At 55.8% G+C, this 20,203-nt stretch overlaps 1 protein-coding gene across 7 annotated transcripts in view; it reads right to left on the bottom strand.

The window, feature by feature from the left end:
* NOS1 (nitric oxide synthase 1) overlaps nucleotides 1-20,203 on the bottom strand; it is an 83,838-nt gene that overhangs the window by 26,656 nt on the left and 36,979 nt on the right. For all 7 annotated transcript variants that reach the window (XM_051805267.1, XM_051805269.1, XM_051805268.1 and 4 more), the window contains 7 exons: nucleotides 10,512-10,644; nucleotides 4,398-4,535; nucleotides 3,657-3,802; nucleotides 2,637-2,799; nucleotides 1,396-1,487; nucleotides 807-948; nucleotides 171-310 (listed from right to left, as the gene is read on the bottom strand). In XM_051805267.1, the coding sequence (XP_051661227.1) occupies nucleotides 171-310; nucleotides 807-948; nucleotides 1,396-1,487; nucleotides 2,637-2,799; nucleotides 3,657-3,802; nucleotides 4,398-4,535; nucleotides 10,512-10,644 (954 nt within the window). The remainder of the gene's footprint in view (nucleotides 1-170; nucleotides 311-806; nucleotides 949-1,395; nucleotides 1,488-2,636; nucleotides 2,800-3,656; nucleotides 3,803-4,397; nucleotides 4,536-10,511; nucleotides 10,645-20,203) is intronic.

The raw sequence follows: 20,203 nt of genomic DNA, 5'->3' as shown, positions 1-20,203 counted from the left end.
TCTCCAGGCTCCGCCAGACTGAGCAAAGGGAAGACCTGGGGGAAGGTCCTGGGTAAAGCAGCCAAGCCATGGCAAGGAAAGGCCAAGCACAGGGGGTGGCTCGGGTTGGAACCAGAGGATCTCAGTCCTGCTGATCCCCTCAAGCAGCTCTGGGGCTTCCTCTGACTTACTTGGGGTGCCGGATGGGCACTTCCAGCACGAGCTCCGGGGGGATTTCGAAGAGCTCTGGATCGTTGCCGTTGGCTTGGAGGAGCAGAGGCAGGATATCAAAGCGTCCATACGGCGCCTTCCAGCCTTGCTGGATGCAGATCTACGGGAAAAACAGAAGTGGGGTCAGATGTCCCAGCAAGTCTCTGTTCTTCAAGCGCTATGGGCAGGGAGTCACATGGCTCTGAACGGGATTTCCAAGGATTTTCTAAGGATTTTCCAAGCTGTGCTTGGCTCTGTTATGGTTGAGTAATAACTTCCAACCAAGGGAGCTGCAATGGGGGGTCGCCTGTCACAGGCAAGTAAAGGGGATTTGGGTTGAAAATGAGCCCAGAACTGGATCCCAGGTAGGAACGTGGCTCTGGAAAATCCAGTCATGCCATTTGTGCCTGTGACGGGGAAAGAGGAAAATGGGTGAGAAGAGCAGAAAAGGGAAAAAAATACTCTTTATTCCTGAGAAGATACCTGAGGGCGAGCCAAGCCCAGCCTCCCTTCGTGGTGCTGCAGTGGGTGAGCTAAACCTGCTTGACCCACCCACCCCCTCAGATTTCTGGGTGCCCCCACCATCCCCGCCGTGCCCGGGAGGTTCCCCCTGGCACCTCCGTGAGCTCCACGTTGGCAGGGTCTCCCAGGATGGTGCCGTCGGGCTGCTTGTAGCCGGCGTAGCGGATGAGCTGGGCGTTCCAGATGCGGAAGTCGTGCTTGCTGTCCGTCCGCTGCGGGAAGATGGTGATGGCAGACCTGGCAGGAGAAGGGGGCAGCGCCGGTGAGGCCACCGGGAGGGGGGAAGTGTTGTGGGGAAAGGTGCTGTCCCTGCCTGCCCCGCCACCCCGGGTGAGCCCCAAACGGTTTTACGCTGGAAGGAGTCACGGCAAGGCTCTGGAATTCGAGGTGCTTCCAGCTCCAGGCAGAAGCTGGTTGAAAACACGGGGGTTCTGACAAATCTGGAGAGCAGCCCGTGCTCTGGGTTTGACACAGAATATAGGAAAGGAGAAACAATAGGAAAATCTGCCCTCTGAGGTCCCGCAGAGAGCAAGGGCTTGATTTGGACCAGCAGGACACCTTCTCCTCTAACACAGGTGAGGGGTGCAACCCTCCTGCTGCTGAAGGAGACAACGCCAGCAGGGCCCAGAGCTGGGTTTGCACACATCTCAGAGGCCTCTGGACACAAACTCCCTGGTGGCTCACCTGAGGTTCCCTTTGTTGGTGGCGTATTTGATGTGGTTGCAGATGTAGTTGAACATCCCGTGGGCTGTGGTGCAGTCCCGGGCATCAAACACCTGGAAGAGGGGAAGGGATTGTAGTGATGCTACAGGATACTCCAAGGGCAGAGCCAGGCAGATGGAAACACAGCACACGGAGAACTCTAGACACCACTGCGGCTTCTTAGGGATTTAAAGATCCATAATTATGTGTTCTCTGCCTTTAGAACACGTGGATGTGTAATCCAGCTGCCCCTTTTGCTTTGGAGAGGTGAGTCATCTGCTGCTCAGGCAAAAACCTCCTCATTCCAGTGCTCCCAACCTGCTGCTGTCCCTGCCTTATCCAGCAACGATTTTGGGCTCTGCTCTGTTCCTCCTGTAGATCAACACTCAAAGCTGAAATAGGATAGGGGTCGGCCAGGTCTGAGGGACAGGGTGTCATGAAATCATAGAATGGTTTTGGGTTGGAAGGGGCTTTTAAAGAGCATCTCATTCCACCCCCTGCCACGGGCAGGGACACTTTCCAGCAGAGCAGGTTGCTCAGTGCCCCATCCAACCTGGCCTTGGACACTTCCAGGGATCCAGGGGCATCTACAAGAGGATGGGGAAACCAGGAAAGAGGATCAGCAGGAAGCTTGAAGTTCTTGCAGGAATGCCCCCCCCCCAAGGCTCAGAAACTGTGGATGAGCTGAAAGCTGAGCTGGGAGCGAAGGAGGCCCAGCCCCCCGGGCAGGCTGTGCCCACACTCTGTGGGAAGCTCCACGAGAGCTCCTCAGCAGCACTGGAGCTGGGCTCCAAGACACAGCAGGAGTTGTCATCTCTGTGCCAAGGGATTCCACTCGAGATCACTAATCCCCAGTCTGCTCTACGCTCCCACCAGGCAGAAGGGCACTGAGCCAAACCCTCTCCCGCTGTAGCATCTCTGTACCAGGGGTGAGCGTGTCCTGCTGCCTCTCTGCAGGCACAGCAACAGTTCTGGAAGCAGCAGGGGAGATACCAGAGCACTGTCTGATTTTGGAAAAAGTTCCCAGAGCGCCAGCCCCATTTCAGACCCCTCAGCTACACCAGCCCCACCGATGCTTTTCCATCTCCCGCCGAGTTCCCAGGCTGTGCACCCCCAAAGCTGCTGCTGTGTGATGAACACCCGCTGCTGTACCTGTGCTGTGCTTCCCCAGGTGTTTGAAGAGCAAGATTTGCCTCTCCACAGCTCCAGTGCCCCCTCTTTACCTGCAGCTTGGACCACTGGATCCTGCCCACGCAGCGGGCTGCGTTCCTCCAGGCGTGCTTGGCTCCGTAGATGAGCTCGGTGTCCCGCAGCTGGTAGGTGTCAGTGGCTTCAATCTCCTTGGTCACCTCCTCCAGCCTTTCCATGTGGGCCTTGGAGCCAGATCTGGGTGGGTGGGGAGCAGAGGAGGTGGCAGTTTGGGTGCTCTCCACCCGGGTGTGAGTTCTTCCCTCCTTAAGCACATGTGTGCTCACACACACAGACACGTGTGCTCTCTCTCTCTCTCACACACACACACACACACACGTGTGTGTGCTTTCAGGTAAGAGATGACCAAGGACAAGTGGGAGAGGTCAGTGGTTGGCACAGACACACAGCAAAACCAAACACTACGAATGAAACTCCACTGAAGAAGCAGCTGCTCGTGGGGCACCGGAGTCTCACCCTGCTTTGACTCACAGGTGTGAAAGACTGGACCATGGAATCATTGAATGGTTTGGGTTGGAAGGGACCTTAAAGATCATCTCATTCCAACCCTCTGCCATGGGCAGGGACACCTCCCACTAGCCCAGGTTGCTCCAAGCCCCGTCCAACCTGGCCTTGGACACTCCCAGGGATCCAGGGGCAGCCACAGCTTCTCTGGGCAACCTGGGCCAGGGCCTCCCCACCCTCACAGGGGTGAATTTTTTTCCTAATATCTAATCTAAACCTACTCTCTGTCAGTGTGAAGCCATTTCACCTTGTCCTGTCACTCCAGGCCCCCTGCAAATAATCTCTCTCCATCTTTCTTGTAGCTCCTTTCAGGTACTGGGAGGTCACCCTGAAGCTTTCTCTTCTGCAGGCTCAACAATCCCCATTCTCTCAGCCTTTCCTCATAGGAGAGGCACTCCAGCCCTCTAATCATGCTGGTACCTCCTCTGGACTCTCTCCAACAGCTCCCTGTCCTCCCTGTGCTGGGGATGTAGAGCTTGAGGTGTCCCGTGTGACACCTCGGGCTGTGACCTTCTCCAGCCAGTCCTTACCTCTTTATGGAGGAGTAGTACTGGTCAATGAAGTCCTTGGCCAACAGGAGCACCTCCTCCTTTGTCCTGGTGTCCTCTGACTTGCGGATGTGAGGGCTGGGGGTCATCACTGAGCCCATGCAGATCTGCTCGGTGCAGGCGGTGGCCTGGAGGGACAGGGGGGGACGAGTGAGTCTGGGGTCACTGCAGCACTCCTGGTGACCTGAGCTGGGCTGGGGGAAGCCAGTGATTCCTACACAGAGGTTGGTGGTGTCTTTGGCCAACAGGGACGTTTCCAGCCTATTTGTCTCCACCCCTGTTGTTAAGGCTGGGTGAGACAGCTCAGCCACGTGCAGTCAGCTCTGCTCCCATCCAGCAAGGATGATCAGGGCTTGTGGGATTCTTGCCCCGGCTTGGCGTGAGGTCAAACGCTCTTTCTTATTTATCCCTGGTGGAATTCCCTCTCCCCCAGCTTATTGCACCACAGGTTTAAAATTCCAACCCTCCTGGAGACCAGACTGACCTGAACTCATCCCCTCCTGGAGACCAGACTGACCCGAACTCATCCCCTCCTGGAGACCAGACTGACCTGAACTCATCCCCTCCTGGAGACCAGACTGACCTGAACTCATCCCCTCCTGGAGACCAGACTGACCTGAACTCATCCCCTCCTGCGTTTGCATTTCAAACCACCTCGGGGACGCCGTGATCCCCTCAGCTGTGCTCAGACAGCTTCTGGCCAGTCCCATCAGCTCTACTCACCATGGCAGTCTTGAGGTGCAGGGTGTCGTGGAGCACAGAGCCCGTCTCCCAGTTCTTGATCTTCACGAACCGCGGGCATTTGGAAGGGCTCCCGTTGGCCGTGTTCTTGGTCGGGGACTGACGCCCGGACGGAGGGGGCTGGACAACAGGGAACACCAGGAACAAGGTCAGGCACAGGGAAAGGTCACAACAACAGGCAGCATCTCGTGTTAGAGGATGCCTGTGCTTAAATTCCAGTGGTAACATAGCGAGACGAGGTGTGTTGTCCAAATATTTGGCGTTTTTTTGGGGGGATCCTACAACGGGGCAGCCAACTCTTAATGCAACTGAGAAGTCATGTCAGGTTATGGGACAGCCAAACCTGTAGAAGAGGAGGTGAAAACAGGGGTAGAACTGACTTAGAAGAATGCCTTGTGGAAGATCTCTGCACTGGATTGGGTGTTCCTTTTCAAGCAGCATCACCTGCCCAAGTTCTGCCTCACTGGTCGGAGCACTGTGAGACAGAGCTAACAGCTGGTCATTCCTCTGAGCAAGCCAAAGGCACTTCTCCTTTGATAGCAACCCTGGAAGATCCCAGGAATAAGGATGGATAAATTACCATGCTGAGTCACGCATGGTTGGATACCTCAGCTCAGCTCCGAGCCTCCAGCCCTCCCTGGTGCTCTGCTGGGTGTGCTCAGCCAGCACTTCAAGAGGTCTGTGCCAACAGGAGGAGAGTCTCAGCCAGCACAGAGATTGTGAGGAGAAGAACTGGTTACAAGTGCTTCTTTTTGAGTGTTTTCACTGATAAAATCTGAATTTTCTTCCGTGGCCCTTATTCACCCCAAGCACGTAGAAGCTTGAAGAGCACTGGGTGTCTGCCAGCGTGCCGTGGGACAGGGAGCTCTGGAAATGTTCCTCCTTGGAATCAAATCTTGCAGTAGGAGGTAATTCCATCACTGTGACCACAACGCTGTTGCTGCAGGTCTCAGGGGGAGATCTGTTCCACCCCAGAGCATCCTGGCAAACCCTGTTTGTATTTGGCACCACTTCAGGATTAAATCTCTGCAAATTATCCCTGAGCCTGGACCGAGTTTGCTGTACCCTTCCTACATGAATCCCGTGGCTGGTGTCCCTTCCTGATCCATCTGTGAGGGTTTTTTGGAGATGGCACTGCCCTCAGCAGAGCTGTGCAGAGTCTCACCTTCCTTTTTGGGGGTTCTGGGCCCATGTCACAGTTGCACTGGCAGCAACAGCACAAATTCAGCGTTACACACTGGAAGAGCAACCAAGGAAGAGCCAACACAGGGTGGAAGAAGCTCTTGGTTCAGGAGGGAAAGCAACAGGAGCCACGAGGATGACAAAGCAGGTGAGGCTCCAGATCTGACTGGCTCCTGCTTTGCCAGACAGAGGATTGCTCTGCTTTCCCAAAGCAGGGAGAGATCCATGCCTGACTGATCCCTGAGGGCTGTGCTGAGCAGACACCTCTGCACTGCCCTGGTGGCACTGTTGGCCAGAGTTTTTGCCCAGTCCTTGTTTTTACCATATGCTCCAGACTCCTTTTTTTTCCTGGAAAACAGAGATTTTGCAGTCAAGCAGCCTGAGGCTCACAGTGTGATACCCATGCACTGAAAGCACATGCTGGGAACAAGGGACAGAGGCTGGAGGGGCAGGGAGAGATTTACAGCCTGACCCTTTGGGCTGTGCTGCCATGGATCTCCATGACATTCCTCATGTCACAAATCCTGTGGTCTTCCCAAGCAGAGTTTCAAAGCCCCTGAAGCCAAGTGACCAAACCCTGGATCTCAGCCTCCCCTTCCCATGCTGCAAAAACCAGACATGAGAACCACGCAGAGCTTGAAACCAGCAGTAAATAAAAAGAACCACCAAAATGTAGCCCTGGAAAAGCACAATTTTTAAGTTAGTTTTTTTCAGCTTTAGGGAATGCCCCCTGAATTTTGGCAGTGGCAGTTCCTGGTTGTTTTTTCCCCCCTGCTTGTTTTACTCTTCCAAGGGAATGAAATCATTCTTTAGCCACTACCAGCATCCTGTGCTCTCTGAACCACCCTGAGCGCCGAGGGGAACAATCTGCCACCTTCCTTCCGAGCCTGATTGCTCAGAGCAGCTCTGTGAGACTGGTCAAACGAAGCTGAAAGGTGCTGCTCAGAAATGCAACTGAAACCAACCCTCACCTGCTCCTCCACCTGCCAGACAGAAATCGGGAGCACGGGGCGGGAAGTGTTGATTGTTTAAATCCCAGCTAGGTTTGATTTCCTGACAAGGCGTGCTGCTAAACAACATCTTGGCAGAGCAGGGGTGGCCCAAGAATCCAGGGGGATTTGTGCCATGAATCCAGGTGTAGCCATGACCCTTGGAGCGAGCGAGCTCCAAGCTGGAGGACACTGGCTGCTTAACATCTGCCTGCAGATGTTCTGCCCTGGGCTCCCTCAAAGCTGCTCCCTTTCCTGTTTGTCTTTTTGTCCTGCAGGATCTGGGAAAGCTCGAATCTTGGAGTCACAGAAACATTAAGGTTGGAAAAGACCTCCAAGATCGTCGAGTCCAGCCTGTGGCCCGTCACCTTGTCAACCAGACCAGAGCACTGAGTGCCACGTCCCGTTGTTCCTTGGACACCCCCAGAGGGATGGGGACTCCCCCAGCCTCTCCCAGTGCCTGACAACCCTTTCAGCCTGTGCTGAGAGAGGGCCCCGGAGCGGAGGGATGCCAAAATCCTGGGATGCCAGCCAGGCTGGAGCATCCAAGGCAACACCACCTCCAAGAAGCAGAGGTGTCAGGTCTGCCAAGCACACCACAGAGCAGCTGTGGAGAGAGAGACACGCAGAAGAGACAAGGAAGGAGCTGTGTGTGTGTGTGTGTGTGTGTGTGTGTGTGTGTGTGTGTGTGTGTGTGCTCCTTCCCCGCACGGCAAAGCTGAAGCCAAATATTACCCCTCGTTCTGTCTGTCAGGGAGGCTGTGTGAGATCCTTTCATGTTCTAATTAGGCAGCTGTGATATTAGTGACTCAAGGGTGGCACAAGCTGGAGAGTGGAACGCAGCAGCCGGGGCGCACACGCGTTATGCAAACGCCTTTTGGCAGGGGGTGTGGTGGCTCTTGTCGGCAGCACCCAGCCCCTGAGCTGTCTGGAGACAGCAGGAATGCAGGCCCGGGTGCTCCTCGGGGCCAGAGTGACGGGGAGCATCTCCCCTTTTGGGATCTGAGTGGGATCTACGGGTCCTCACCCTTCCTGCGCCCTGCGCTGGTTCCCTGCTGGAGCCCCCGGGCTGGGGGGCAGCGGGTGAAGCGTCACCAGCTGGGCAAGGGAGGGGATTGTCCCGCTCTGCTCTGCCCGGGGGAGGCCTCACCTGGAATGTTGTGGCGGTTTTGGGCACTGCAGAGAAAGATGTGAGAAAGATGTTAAGCCAGAGGCCAAAGGAGGGGAATGAAGATGGGGAAGGGCCTGGATTTGAAGGCGTGTGAGGACACTGAGGGCACTTGGTGTGTTCAGCTGGAGCAGAGGAGACTGAGGGGAGAGCTCAGTGCAGTTCCAGCTGCCTGGGCAGGGGCAGAGGAGGGGCAGGGACTGAGCTCTGCTCTGGGGGGACCAGGGACAGCAGCCAGGGAATGGCTGGAGCTGTGTCAGGGCAGGCTCAGGTTGGATCTCAGCAAAAGGTTCTTCCCCCAGAGGCTGGTTGGGCACTGCCCAGGCTCCCCAGGGCAGTGGGCACAGCCCCAAGGCTGCCAGAGCTCCAGGAGGGTTGGGATGATGCTCTGGGGCACAGGGGGGGACTCTTGGGGCTGGGGCTGTGCAGGGCTGAGGGTTGGACTCCGTGATCCTTGTGGGTCCCTCCCAGCTCAGCAGATCCTGTGGTTCTGTGATGAAGACTGCAGCACGAGACCAGGTCAGAGATATATGGCCATGCTGACATTTCCTTCCAGACTTTGCTCACTGAAAGTGTGGGGTTTTTTTTTGCTTTTATAAAGCTGTAAATCACCCTCACAAGCGTGGTGGAGCTGATATAAGTCCCTTCCCCTGAGAGCTACACGGACACAAACCTCCCCGTTACCTGGAGCTACTAAAAACAAATCAATCCACACGGGCTGAAACAGGGCCTGGCACAGCTACAACACCTTTCCATCAGTCAAATGGAGGGTCAGGGGGATTGGGCTCCTGGGAAACAAGTGAAAAACACGCTGCATGACCTTGCAAAAAATAAAAGAGGGTTGGGGATCGATGCCCAGCGGGTCTTTCAGCACCTCATTACGAGCCTGGGTGAGCATTCACCACCTGGCCAAGAGAATCCACCAAACCCTGCTTCGAAGAGCTTTGCCCTGTGTTAATGGTATTTATTGCTGCCTGGAAGAAGTTGAGTTGCCCTGAGCACACCCACAGCCCCTGGGGAACAGGCTGCAGGGAGCATGGGGGGTGTGTGTGTGTGGGGAGGAAACCAAACTGCTCCCAGAAGAGCAGGCGTAACGATCTGGGGATAAGAAGGATAAAAAAGAAAGCTGTGCATCTAGTGCAAAAAACAAAAAAAATAATAATAAAGAGTTTAATAGCAGCTTAAGACTGGAGGTTTTGGCAGCTCTAACATGGAGAGAAATTAAGCTCTGAACACAAGGTTATAAAGTGCTTATAGTAACAGACACGTACCCGCGAGGAGCTTAGCAAAGGAGGCAGGAGAGTCTTTCCAGAGCTGGGGCAAAGGGAGCAGAGTTGTGACCTGTGCTTGGGGCTTCTGAGACCTGCCCCAGTGCATGAACCACGTGGTGGGACAGGGGACTGCCCAGGGACATCCCTGCAGAGGCAGAACAGAGCCCGTGGATGGCCCTGTTGGGGTGTAGGTGACACCCACTGCGAGGTTGGCTGTGCTGCTGGGACACCTCACCTCCATCCTGAGCCTCAGCCAGGCAGGGTGGAATCGGTCCCAGCTGCATCTCAGCACCCAACCAGTTTGGTTAAAACCATGCTGGTGTGGTCAGGAGCATCTCAGCTGCCCTGTGTGTGCTCCAGCACCAGCACGGTGGGTGTCACACGTCCCGTGGGGCTCTGGCACTGTGAGGCTGCACTGGGGACACAGATCCATGCAGGAGTCCCAGGAGAACTGTGTCCAGCTCTGGGATCTCAGCACAGAAAGGACATGGAGATGCTGGAGAGAGTCCAGAAGAGGCCATGAAGATGCTCTGAGGGCTGGAGCCCCTCTGCTCTGGAGCCAGGCTGGGAGAGCTGGGGGGGATTCACTGGAGGAGAGGAGGCTCCAGAGAGACCTAAAGGGGCCTAAAAGGGCTCCAGGAGAGCTGGAGAGGGACTGGGGATAAGGGATGGAGGGACAGGACACAGGGAATGGCTTCCCACTGCCAGAGGGCAGAGATAGATGGGATATTGGGAAGGAATTGTTGACTGTGAGGGTGGGGAGGCCCTGGCACAGGTTGCCCAGAGAAGCTGTGGCTGCCCCTGGATCCCTGGAAGTGTCCAAGGCCAGGTTGGACGGGGCTTGGAGCAACCTGGGCTAGTGGGAGGTGTCCCTGCCCATGGCAGGGGGTGCAACAAGGTGGTCCCGAGCCTGATCCCCCCTGTCCTGCCTTGCTGCTGGTTAATCCCATCGGGGAGACACGTTTGCCTGAGCAGGCTTGGCAGGGCTCACCCACGTCATGCTTTCCCTGAGGTGATCTTGTGGCCTGGCAGGGTCTGCCTTACGTCTCTGGCTTTGCTACAAGCGTGGAGTTAATCTCCTTTTGGCAAGGAAGCCTGAGAATTTATGTCCGTGGAGTGTGAGGAGATGAAAAGGCGCCGTGTACCACGTATTATCTGAAGTGCTCTATTGAATTACCCTCCTGGGAATCAAAACGACTTTAATGATGCAACTTGGCCGTTTGCCACCAAAAGGGATCACATTCCCCAGGGAGGTTTCACAGTCCTGGTCCCTGGCTGTGCTCCCATCCCACGTCAGCCCTTGGATGGAGAGCATCATTCTCCAGTGACCCACATACCCTGTCTGACCCACGGGCTCTGCACCCCACCAACCCCAGCTCTGGGGATCAAAGCGCGGGTTCTCCGTGGGGTGAGAGCCCACCAGGATGGGTCACATGTCCCCAAACCCCCCTTCCCACCCAAAGCAGCACAAGCCATGGTCTCTTACCTGCTCTGCTTCGGAGTAGGGGTTGTTCAGGACCACGGGCACGTTGCTCTTCCCCCACAGGTCGCCCAGGACACGGTCGTTCTCCATCCGAGCCGGGAAAGCTTTCTGAGGATTGTTTTCCCCTTCCCTGAAACTGGAGGGTTAAAAACCATTTGGGTCAGTGGACTGGAGGGTGGCTGGGTGCGGGGATCACGGGGACAGGTCCTGTTCCAGCTGTTTTCCAAAGGAGTGAAACCTTGCACATTGCCCTGCGGGAAGGAAGGAAACTCTGCCTCGGCCAAGACGATGAATCACCACGAAGAGGGCAACCCAAACACAATGGAAATTCCACCTCGTGGGCAACAGGAAACCCCTGCCCCAACACTGGCTCTGCCAGGTTACACAACAGACCCCCTGCACCCCAAAAACCAGGCTGGAACCCCGTGAGAGCAAGCCCGGAGCCGGGGAAAGGGGAGTCGCCCACAATTCCAGCTGCAAAACCTCCCGGCAAAATGAGCTGGGTTTGCAGAGCAGCTTGGTGTTTATGAGCAGAGAAGAGGGGGAAAAAAGCCCAAGAACAAATAGGTGGTTCCCAGGAGGTGGGAAACAGCTCTCTCTCCTCTTCCTGACCTTTACAGATGCTGCAAAAGCTGGTGAGCGCAAGCGATTCTAGTCGAGCGAACGGATGGATTGTCCCCCGGGAGCTGGGGGCATGGGTAGGGCTGGGCACTGAGGGTATCCCAGCACTGGCTGCCCTGGGCCGTGCAGTGAGAGCAGAGGAACTCCCGGTGCACAAAACCTGCTGCACAGTGTTTGCCTGGGGAACGTGCCCCGGGGGCGTCTGAAATGCCACCCGGGCAGGGGACGCCAAACCAGCGCCACACGAGCCCTCTGAAGGAGGAAAACAAGCAGGGCTTGGAGCTGTGATAGTCACAGAAGGCAGGTGGTGGCATCTGTGTCACCAGCACCACCTCCCCGGCGAGGCCACGGGTGGGAAGAAGCCCCGTGGGCTGGGTTGGGCTGGGCTGAGTGGGGCCAGGGCAGGCACAGCCCCACGGCTCGTGGCCACGCTGCCCTTGCCCTTGCTCAACACAGCGCCGGGGTGATGCGCTCTGGCAATTGTTTGGCTCCTGCTGTCAGTTCTTCAGAGTCTTCCAGATGCCCACTGAAGTCAATAATGAGCCTTCTCATTAATGACGGCGGGTTTTGGGCACCGACCAAAGTAGGGCACTTTGCACTCAGGACATAATTCACACCAACATGATGCTCTTGACACCGTCCCAGGAAGACAAACAAACTCAGTCTCCACAATCCTCCTCGTCCCCCAGCTCGTATCTTTGGGAAAATGCTTCACTTAAAGAGGATCTCCTCGTGCCCCACGTTTTCTGTAATTTTCCTGCCTTTACAGAGCAATGTTCAGCTGCCAAAATATTTCATTAGATACCTGGATACCTTCCAGACATTGTCTGCCTTAGGGTGAGAGTGGCCAGCCTGGCACAGATGAGGAGGTACAGGTGCCATAGGGGCAGTTTTCACTGGGGTTTCTCTGCCCCCACCCCCCCCAAGGACAAGGAAGCTGTTCTGTGGTGACTTGGCTCCTCCCAGGGTATGAAATGGTTTCAATCAGACAACACACAAGAATATCCAGAAGTATCCCAGAAGCTCCACAACAGCCAAAGGCAGCAGACCCTGGATCTCTGCTGCACAGTGGTGGTGCTTTTCCAGCTTTCCCAGCAGATCCCAGGGGCAGGGACAACCACAACCCAGACAGTCCCACTCTGCCCAATGCCAGCCCACCCAAAGGGGAAGCTTAGGGTCTCTTGACACGTCCAGTCTACCTCCATGTAGGATAATCCCCAGCAGCAAGACAGGGAATTAGCAGGATGAAAATTCAGCCAATCTGGCTCTTCCCTCTGAGTCAGAGTCAGCTGTTAAATCTCCTGGAGAACACTCATTTCCCAGCTGCACATCCCTGCCCTCTTGCCCTGAGCCCCATCCTGCCAGGGAGTGTGGAGCCAGGTCAGCACAGGGCCACCAGGCACACGAAGGGACGGGCACACACAATGAGCCCTGACGTGCTGCTCCTCATAACTGGCCCAAAATCAAGGCACAAGCCCTAAATCCATAAGTCAGTGGAAGAAATCCCTTGGCTTTCCTGGTGCTTGGGGCTCAGCAGAGGGAACCTGCCTCTCAGAAGACCACGGTGCCTCTCCAAGGGCATGGACTTTGCCTGGAGAGGCTCGGGGTCTGCAGAGAGACCCCAGCGTGCCACAGATCCCACAGGCACCTCTGGAATGGTGCTGAGGATACACCTGCAGGTGCCTGGCTTGACCTGCTGTTTCCAGAGAGGTGTTTGCAAGCCCAGCACTGGCACGAGGGAAGCTCCTCAGTCGGGAGAGTCGGACCTGCTCCCGGCCACTGGCCTCAAGGTTTGCTCAGCCTGGAGAAGAGGAGACTGAGGGGAGACCTCCTTGAGGGCTTCAACATCCTCACGAGGGGCAGTGGAGGGGCAGGTACCAATCTCTGCTCTCTGTGAGCAGTGACAGGCTCTCCAGGGCAGTGGGCACAGCCCCAAGGCTGCCAGAGCTCCAGGAGGGTTTGGACAACGCTCTCAGGGACAGAGTGGAGTTGTTGGGGTGTCTGTGCAGAGCCAGGAGCTGGACTGGATGATCCTTGTGATCCCTTCCATCTCGGCACGTTCTATGATTCTATAATTCTATAATTCTAGAATTCTATGCCCCTTCCCAAGGAGCATTGAGTTCCAGGTGGCCATTCCGGGGCAGATGCTCAGGAGCAAACGCTCCACATCCCATCGCGTGTTTGCAAGTGTGGCAGGAGCGGGTGGTGTGGCAGGAGCGGGCTGTGTGTTGCTATTCTTGACGGACTCACGGCTGTGTGAGCACGGCAGGGCGGTGCTGCCTCACCCTCAGCCTCTGCTGGAAAAGCGCAGTCAAGCGTGGCTGCCACAGAGCCATTAGACCAGCCCCGGGGGTGCATCCCTCGCCTCCAGCCGGTGCTGTGCCACGGGGTCGGGCAGGGGATCACTCCCTCTCTCCCTCCCGGAGCTCGGGATCGGGGCAGAGGATCCCCCTCTCCCTCCCAGAGCTCGGGATCGGGGCAGAGGATCCCTCCCTCTCTCCTGGAGCTCAGGGTCGGGCAGGGGATCCCTCTCTCCCTCCCTCCCGGAGCTCAGGGTCGGGCAGGGGATCCTTCCCTCCCTCCTGGAGCTCGGAGTCGGGGATCCTTCCCTCCCTCCCGGAGCTCGGGATCGGGGCAGAGGATCCCTCTCTCCCTCCCGGAGCTCGGGATCGGGGCAGAGGATCCCTCTCTCCCTCCCGGAGCTCAGGGTAGGACAGGGGATCCTTCCCTCCCTCCCGGAGCTCAGGGTCGGGCAGGGGATCCCTCTCTCCCTCCCTCCCTCCCGGTGCAGCTCCGGGTGCGTGTCCTGAGCCAGCACAGACCTCCCCCCGGATGAGGCCACCCAGAAGTATCCGGCTCTGTCTTTTGGAGAGAGAGACAAGGAGAGAAAAGCCCTTTCAGAGCAGCCAGAGCCTCACCCCAGTCCTAGCGCGGATGGGGGGGAAAAAAACTAAAAACAATCAATGGTTTCATTTTACAAATATTTCCTGCCCCTTTCTTGTAATTGCCTTGTTTGTGAGCCCGGGCAGGAACAGGGCGTTTGGGGTAAGTTGTTTTCCTCTCCTGACGTGGCTTCTCCAGCCCCCAGCAGAGGCACGGGGGTGACCTGCCACATCCAGGATGCCCCTCACAGCTCCAGGACAGCGGCAGAGACACCGTGCCCGGCCTCAGCCTCCCCTGGATGTTCCCAAAAGCACTTTAGCAGCAGGAGGACCCCAAGGGCTGTTCTGGTGGGCAGTGGGGAGGGTGCAGTTCCCTCGAGGGGTGTTTGGAGGCAGCCAGGCTGGGCATTCCCAGGGATCTGCCCTGGGAGCTCCCCAGGGTGAGTGGAGCTGGCCCTTGGCTCCTTGTGGAGAAATCCTGGACAGGTTGGACGGGGCTTGGAGCAACCTGGGATAGCGGGAGGTGTCCCTGCTCACGGCAGGAGGTGGAAGGAGACCTCAAAGCTCCCTTCCAACCCAACCCATTCCATGAGATTTTTTAAATGGGCACTTTAATGTCCCTGAGGAACAGGCAGCAGTGCTGAAGATGTGTCCTTGGAGGCCATGGATTGGCTGAACTCTCCCAAAGGCCGGACCCAGGATCCAGAGATCCCTCTCTGAGCAGTCCTGCTGCCACATCTGTTAAATACCATCAGCCAGATCTCTTGGATCCAGATCAGGTTTCGGGGAAAGGGACCATTTTTGAGGTTGTTTTCTGTTCCAAAATCAAAATCTGATATTTAAAAAAGGAAAGAGGAATCCTGCCCTGCCCCCCTGGTGCAAGAGCCTCGGATGCTGCCTCCCCTCGGAAAGAGCATCTGGCTGTTTGGAGAAATGAGAGGCACCACTGTTTTCTTTTGACTAATTTGATGATGTTGCAGTGCTCAGAGTGATGAAGCAGAAGGGAAGTTGCTGAGACAGCCCTTTCTTAAATTTCTCCAAAGCTTTTCCAAAAAGAAATTTAAAAAAAAAAAAAAAAAAAAAAAGAAGAGAGAAAAAGGAAAGTTTGTCACTTCTCTCCTTTGAATTTCCTTGGCAGAAGGATCTCTCTGATTTCCCAGGCAGAGATAAGAGATAGCACGGGCTGCTGCCATCTCCAGGGACCACTCTGGGTGAGCTGAGGAGGAGGATGGTGCCCACGGGTCCAACAACAGCTCTTGTGCTGTGGCACTGGTAGAGTCACCCCGTGCTGTGCCCACAGTGGATGGACCCTTTCCTTCCTTCCAAGCCCTTCTCCTTGGGGGCTGAAAACCCCACACTTGAACTTGGGACTGCTCTGAACCTTTGAGAGAAATCCCTTCTTCTTCCCTTCTTCCCCTCTCCTGATCCATCCCCGGGGGTGCTGCAGGGCTGCACTTGCAGTGCTCCTCCTTCCAGGCTAAATGGCTTTGCCTTTTACCTTCCTTTTGCCCCCTGGAAAACCACACTCCAGAGGGCATGGCATCCTCAGGAGCTGATGTTTCCTCGCTTCCTCTCCTGGGGCAGCTCATGGAAAACGTGCTGGCTGCAGACTCCTCACCTGGAGGGCGAAAGCAAGGCCTGTGCAAGAGCAGAGGGAGAGGCAGGAGAAGGGGTTTGTAGGGCAGGAGAAGGGATTTGTAGGGCAGGAGAAGGGATTTGTAGGGCAGGAGAAGGGATTTTTAGGGCGCAGAGAGGATGGAGCAGAGCTCGGGAAGGAGGTGGGAATTCGGAAGCGGGAGGAATAACTCCAAAAGGTGGGATGCACTCCCCGGAGAGGCAGCAGGGACCATGTGCCCAGAGTGGGCAACTGCAGAGTGGTCAAAGCAAGGAACCACTTCCTAAATGAGAGAGGGGATATGGAACAGCACCAGAGGAGGGCAAGAGCCTCCCAGTGAGCTCGTGGCACGGCCTGAAGAAGGTTCTGCAGCCCCAGAAGGTCCGAGCCTGGCTGGGCTGTGCCCAGTGCCGGGATCAGGGACTAATGAGCTGGGGCTTCAGAGACACCCATGAAATATGAGGCTGTTAAATGTCACGGAGCAGGCTCTGACAGATAAAGACCTGGGAACAGATCCAAGCCATCCCAAAGCCCCACCAGCATTGTTCAAAATTCAACCAGCGTCGAGCTGCAACTGCCGCTCTTGTCCCTTCCCAGCCGTGCTCAAAGGACACCTGGAGGAGGATTCCAACCTCAGCAGCTTCTCTGGAGGCCAAACACAGCTCAGGTCTGCTGGGAGAGCTGCAGGATCCCCCACGGGCTGTGGGTTTGTCTGCTGGGACCACGTACAGGGAACGGCTGGCCCATCCCGTGGGGTGCAAGAAGCAGCACAGAGGGTGAAGGGATGAAGGGTGGTTTGATGAGCGGCCCAAGGCAGCTCCAGGGGGGGTTATTTGGGTGGAATAGGCTGTTTGCAGGCACTAAATGCCTCCGGGGATCAACCTGATGGAGTCAGAGCGACAAGGAAGGAGGATCGGCCGAGGCAGAAGGGGAGGGTTGTTCCCTTCCAAAACTCCCTGCATCCATTTGCAGAGTGCCACAAACAGGAGGGTTTCAGGGGAACCTTTTTCGTTTCATGGGTTTGAAAGTTTCGTGTCCAAGCACAAAGACATCAGAAATGCAAATGCAATGTTTTGAGCAACACAAAGAGGTTTTGGCGGCAGCGAAGGAGGTGGGAGGAAGAGAATTTTTCTCTTCGAGAACTGCGAAATTATGGGGTTTGTTCCAATGCAGGATGGAGCCTGAAACCTTGAAACCCTCCATAAACTGAATTCCTGCTCTCAGCACACTTCTCCCTCTCGGGGCTGCTGATTGCTGCTTTTTGGACCCAAACTGCCATGTTTCCATCATGCTGCTCGTGTTATGGAATAGACCTGAGGAGGAAAATAAATATTGGCAACTCGGTGGCGAGGGGGGAAAGAAGGAGGGAAGATGGGACATGACAATCTCCCTAGAGCTCAGAGGGAAAAACAGACCTAGGTTAGCTGGCAGTGAGTGAATCAAACTCTATTTTTGCTCTCTAGCCCACGGTGAGCCTCATGGCAGAAATGCCAGCTCTCATCATACCTTGCTCCCCACTTCCATGCTCTGTTTTGTGACTGACTTCAGTGCAGATGGCTGGAGCCAAGGAGCAGACACGCAGCCCTGGTCACAGCCCATCCCACAGACAGGCAGGGAAATCAGCAGGGAGGAAAAGCCAGGTCATTCCAGGGATAACTCCCCTGGGCAGTGCAGGGGATGGAGATGAACTGATGGTTCCCCCCAAGCAAACTCAGAATCCATCAATCACAGAATGCCCTGCGTTGGAACGGACCTTAAAGCTCATCCCATCCCACCCCCTGCCATGGGCAGGGACACCTCCCACCAGCCCAGGTTGCTCCAAGCCCCGTCCAACCTGGCCTTGGACACTTCCAGGGATCCAGGGGCAGCCACAGCTTCTCTGGGCAACCTGTGCCAGGGCCTCCCCACCCTCACAGGGGAGAATTTTTCCCCTGCCCTCTGTCAGTTTGAATCCATTCCCCCCCTTTTCCTGTGACTACATTTAAAAAGTGCCTCTCCACCTCCCTTCAGGTGTTGGACGTAACTGTTCCCAGTTTTCCTTGGAAGTAGCACTAGAAACACGGGCTGGAAGCCCGAAGCACCAGGTGTTGTTTGAATCACTTTTGGCAAAGCCCACCTTGAGCGAGAAGTTTTTGGCTCCTTGTGAACAACCTCAGAGTCGCTCCCTCCTGCCTTCAGAAGGGCTGTCACAGCTCCCTGAGCAGCTCTGACAAAGTGCTGCAGGCTGGGAGGGCCAGCACAGGGCAGGGACGAGACAGAACTGGAGTCATCCCAAGACCAGCATCTCCACCTGGATTGATGGTCAAGTGGTCCAGGCTGTGGGTGCCAAGCTCGACCTTAAACGAGGTTTTGCCCCCTCCTGGTGTCCAGGCAGAGCTCTGTTCCTGCTCTGACTAACGCCAGCTTCGCTTCTCCCCCAGCCTGGAGGAGTCACAGCCTGCAGCACGAGAGCTCCATCAATCTGGTGAGGCTTGCTGGGGTGTTTTTGGCATTTCTTTGGCACTGTCCAGCAGCCTCCCCAGTTACCCCCCCCTCGCTCCCTGCCCCTTCTGCACTTCTCCTACGGACTGAGAAAGCTTTGACTGCAGCAGACCTTCGCGATGCCCTGGCTCTGCCTGAGCCCAGGCAGAGGAGATGAATCATCTCCAGCACATTACAGGAGAAAGGCCCTTTGCCCTGCAGAGCAGCTCTCAACAAGTTTTCCCTGCAGTGCATCTCCTTTCCCACATCTCTGCTCGAGCCCTCGCTCACACCGAGTCCTGCTGCAAGAACGAGGCTGCAGCTTCTCATCAAGCAGGAGGTTTTGACTGAAAAGTGGGTTTTCAGTCCCAGACTATATAGATTACATGATTATTTTTTTTTTTAAGGGTGTTGAAAGAAAAAGAAAGAGTGAGGTTTTGGTGAAGTACCCACTTGCTGCTTCGAGGTCCTTCAATTTACATGAATTCAAAGCATTTCTGTTTAATCTCTGTACAGAAGAGACTCCTCAAAGAAAAGACACCATTTTTCATCCCTCCCCCACAGCTGGAGCAGAAGAGACAGCAGAGGATGTGGTTTGAAGGGTGAGGCTGTACCTTGGACCGGGATTGTGTCCTCCGGGGGCTTCGCTGGGCTGCGACCCCCAACCCCTCCACAGCAGCCTGTGCTAAACCAGAGGGGGCTTTTAAGCACCCCTGCACATTTTGTAGACAAGCACGACCCTTTCAGTGTCTCAAATCTTTGGTTGCTTCCAGCAGGTTCCCCCAGGATGGGCTGGCAGTGGGTTAAGGGACGCACCATCCAGCCGGGCAGCCCAGCCTTCAGAGAGCGTGCTGGGCTCAGAGAGAGGGAGGTTAAATCACCTCCTGTTGCACAGCAGAGCCCCAAAACCAACAATTCCCAAATGTACAACACCTGGGGGCTCACGTGGTGGGGAGGGGATGGCAGGAAGGGCGTCCCTGAGCGTGTCCCACCGCTCTCCCCCAGCGTCTGCCGCCCACCGGCACCGGGCTCAGCAGGTATTTTTTCCCCTCTGACTCAGTGTGACCACCCAAACGGGCTCTGAGTTACCGTGTCCTCCACGGCAAACAGGCACAATTTGGGAGAGAGCAGAAACCGCAGGAAAACAACTGAAAACACAAAAAGGGAGGTGGAAAACACAGGGAGTGGGCGTCGGTTTGGGATGGGAGCGATCGGGAGCTCAGCCTTGGCTGGGAGCCCACGAGGGGACCCTGCTGTGCCTTTCCCTTCTTGTTTCTGATAAAGAAAAAGGAATGTAATTTCTTTTTTTTGTTTTTTTTTTTTTTTTCCCCTTTCCTAAGGAAGCGTGTGCAGCAAGAGAAGTTGAAATTACAAATCCCTGCGTGGCTGAACCGAGACCTCCAGCTCCAGCAAACCCTGCAGGCTGTTCCAGCCAGTCAATAACCGAGGGCAGCCACAACCTGCTGCAGCACTTGACACCACTAAAATGTGTTTGGGGACTTGGGGAAAGGCAACAGCAAAAGGCAACCCAGCACTGCTAATAAACGGCCAGGAGGAGAGAGAGAGAGAGAGAGAGAGCTGGTACCAAAAAGAAAATAAAATAGCTTCTAACAACAGCTTTGTAAAGCAGGAAGGGCCACAGGGAGCTGCTCCGGCTATGGAGCGATGAGCTACAGCTCAGGGAAACGCTGAGGGAGATCAGAGGGCAGCACCACGCACATGGCCCCTTGCAAGGAGGATATGTCAAAAATTAAGCTGTTCCACCCACAAGATGGGACTTCACCGTCCTCAAGAAGCCATGGGACAAGTGTTGTCTGCATCCCCACCCCTGTAACCCCTGCAAACAGGTCTGAAATAATTATTATCCTGCTCCAGAAAGAGCGGAGGGGATGAACAGGCAGCTCCACTCTTGCGTTTCAACAAGGGCTGGCCGTTCCTGAGCTCTTGATGGAAACAATTCCCTGCTTCCCAGAAGACAAGAGCACCAAGGCAGAGGTCCCCTTGGCTTCAGACAGAGCTGGGCTGGGGCTCCCCTCCCCTCTCCCAAAAGCACAGAAGGTTTTGAACCTCGTTTCTCCCGGGGAGCATCGTGCCCTGCCGGTCTGACCTTCCCGCTC

This window comes from Manacus candei, unplaced genomic scaffold, assembly GCF_025592945.1.
Source record: "Manacus candei isolate 608988 ecotype Guabito, Panama unplaced genomic scaffold, ASM2559294v1 h1tg000064l, whole genome shotgun sequence".
Classification (NCBI taxonomy): domain Eukaryota; kingdom Metazoa; phylum Chordata; class Aves; order Passeriformes; family Pipridae; genus Manacus; species Manacus candei.
Note: the sequence above shows the minus strand (reverse complement) of the source record. Positions and strands in the feature narration are given on the sequence as shown.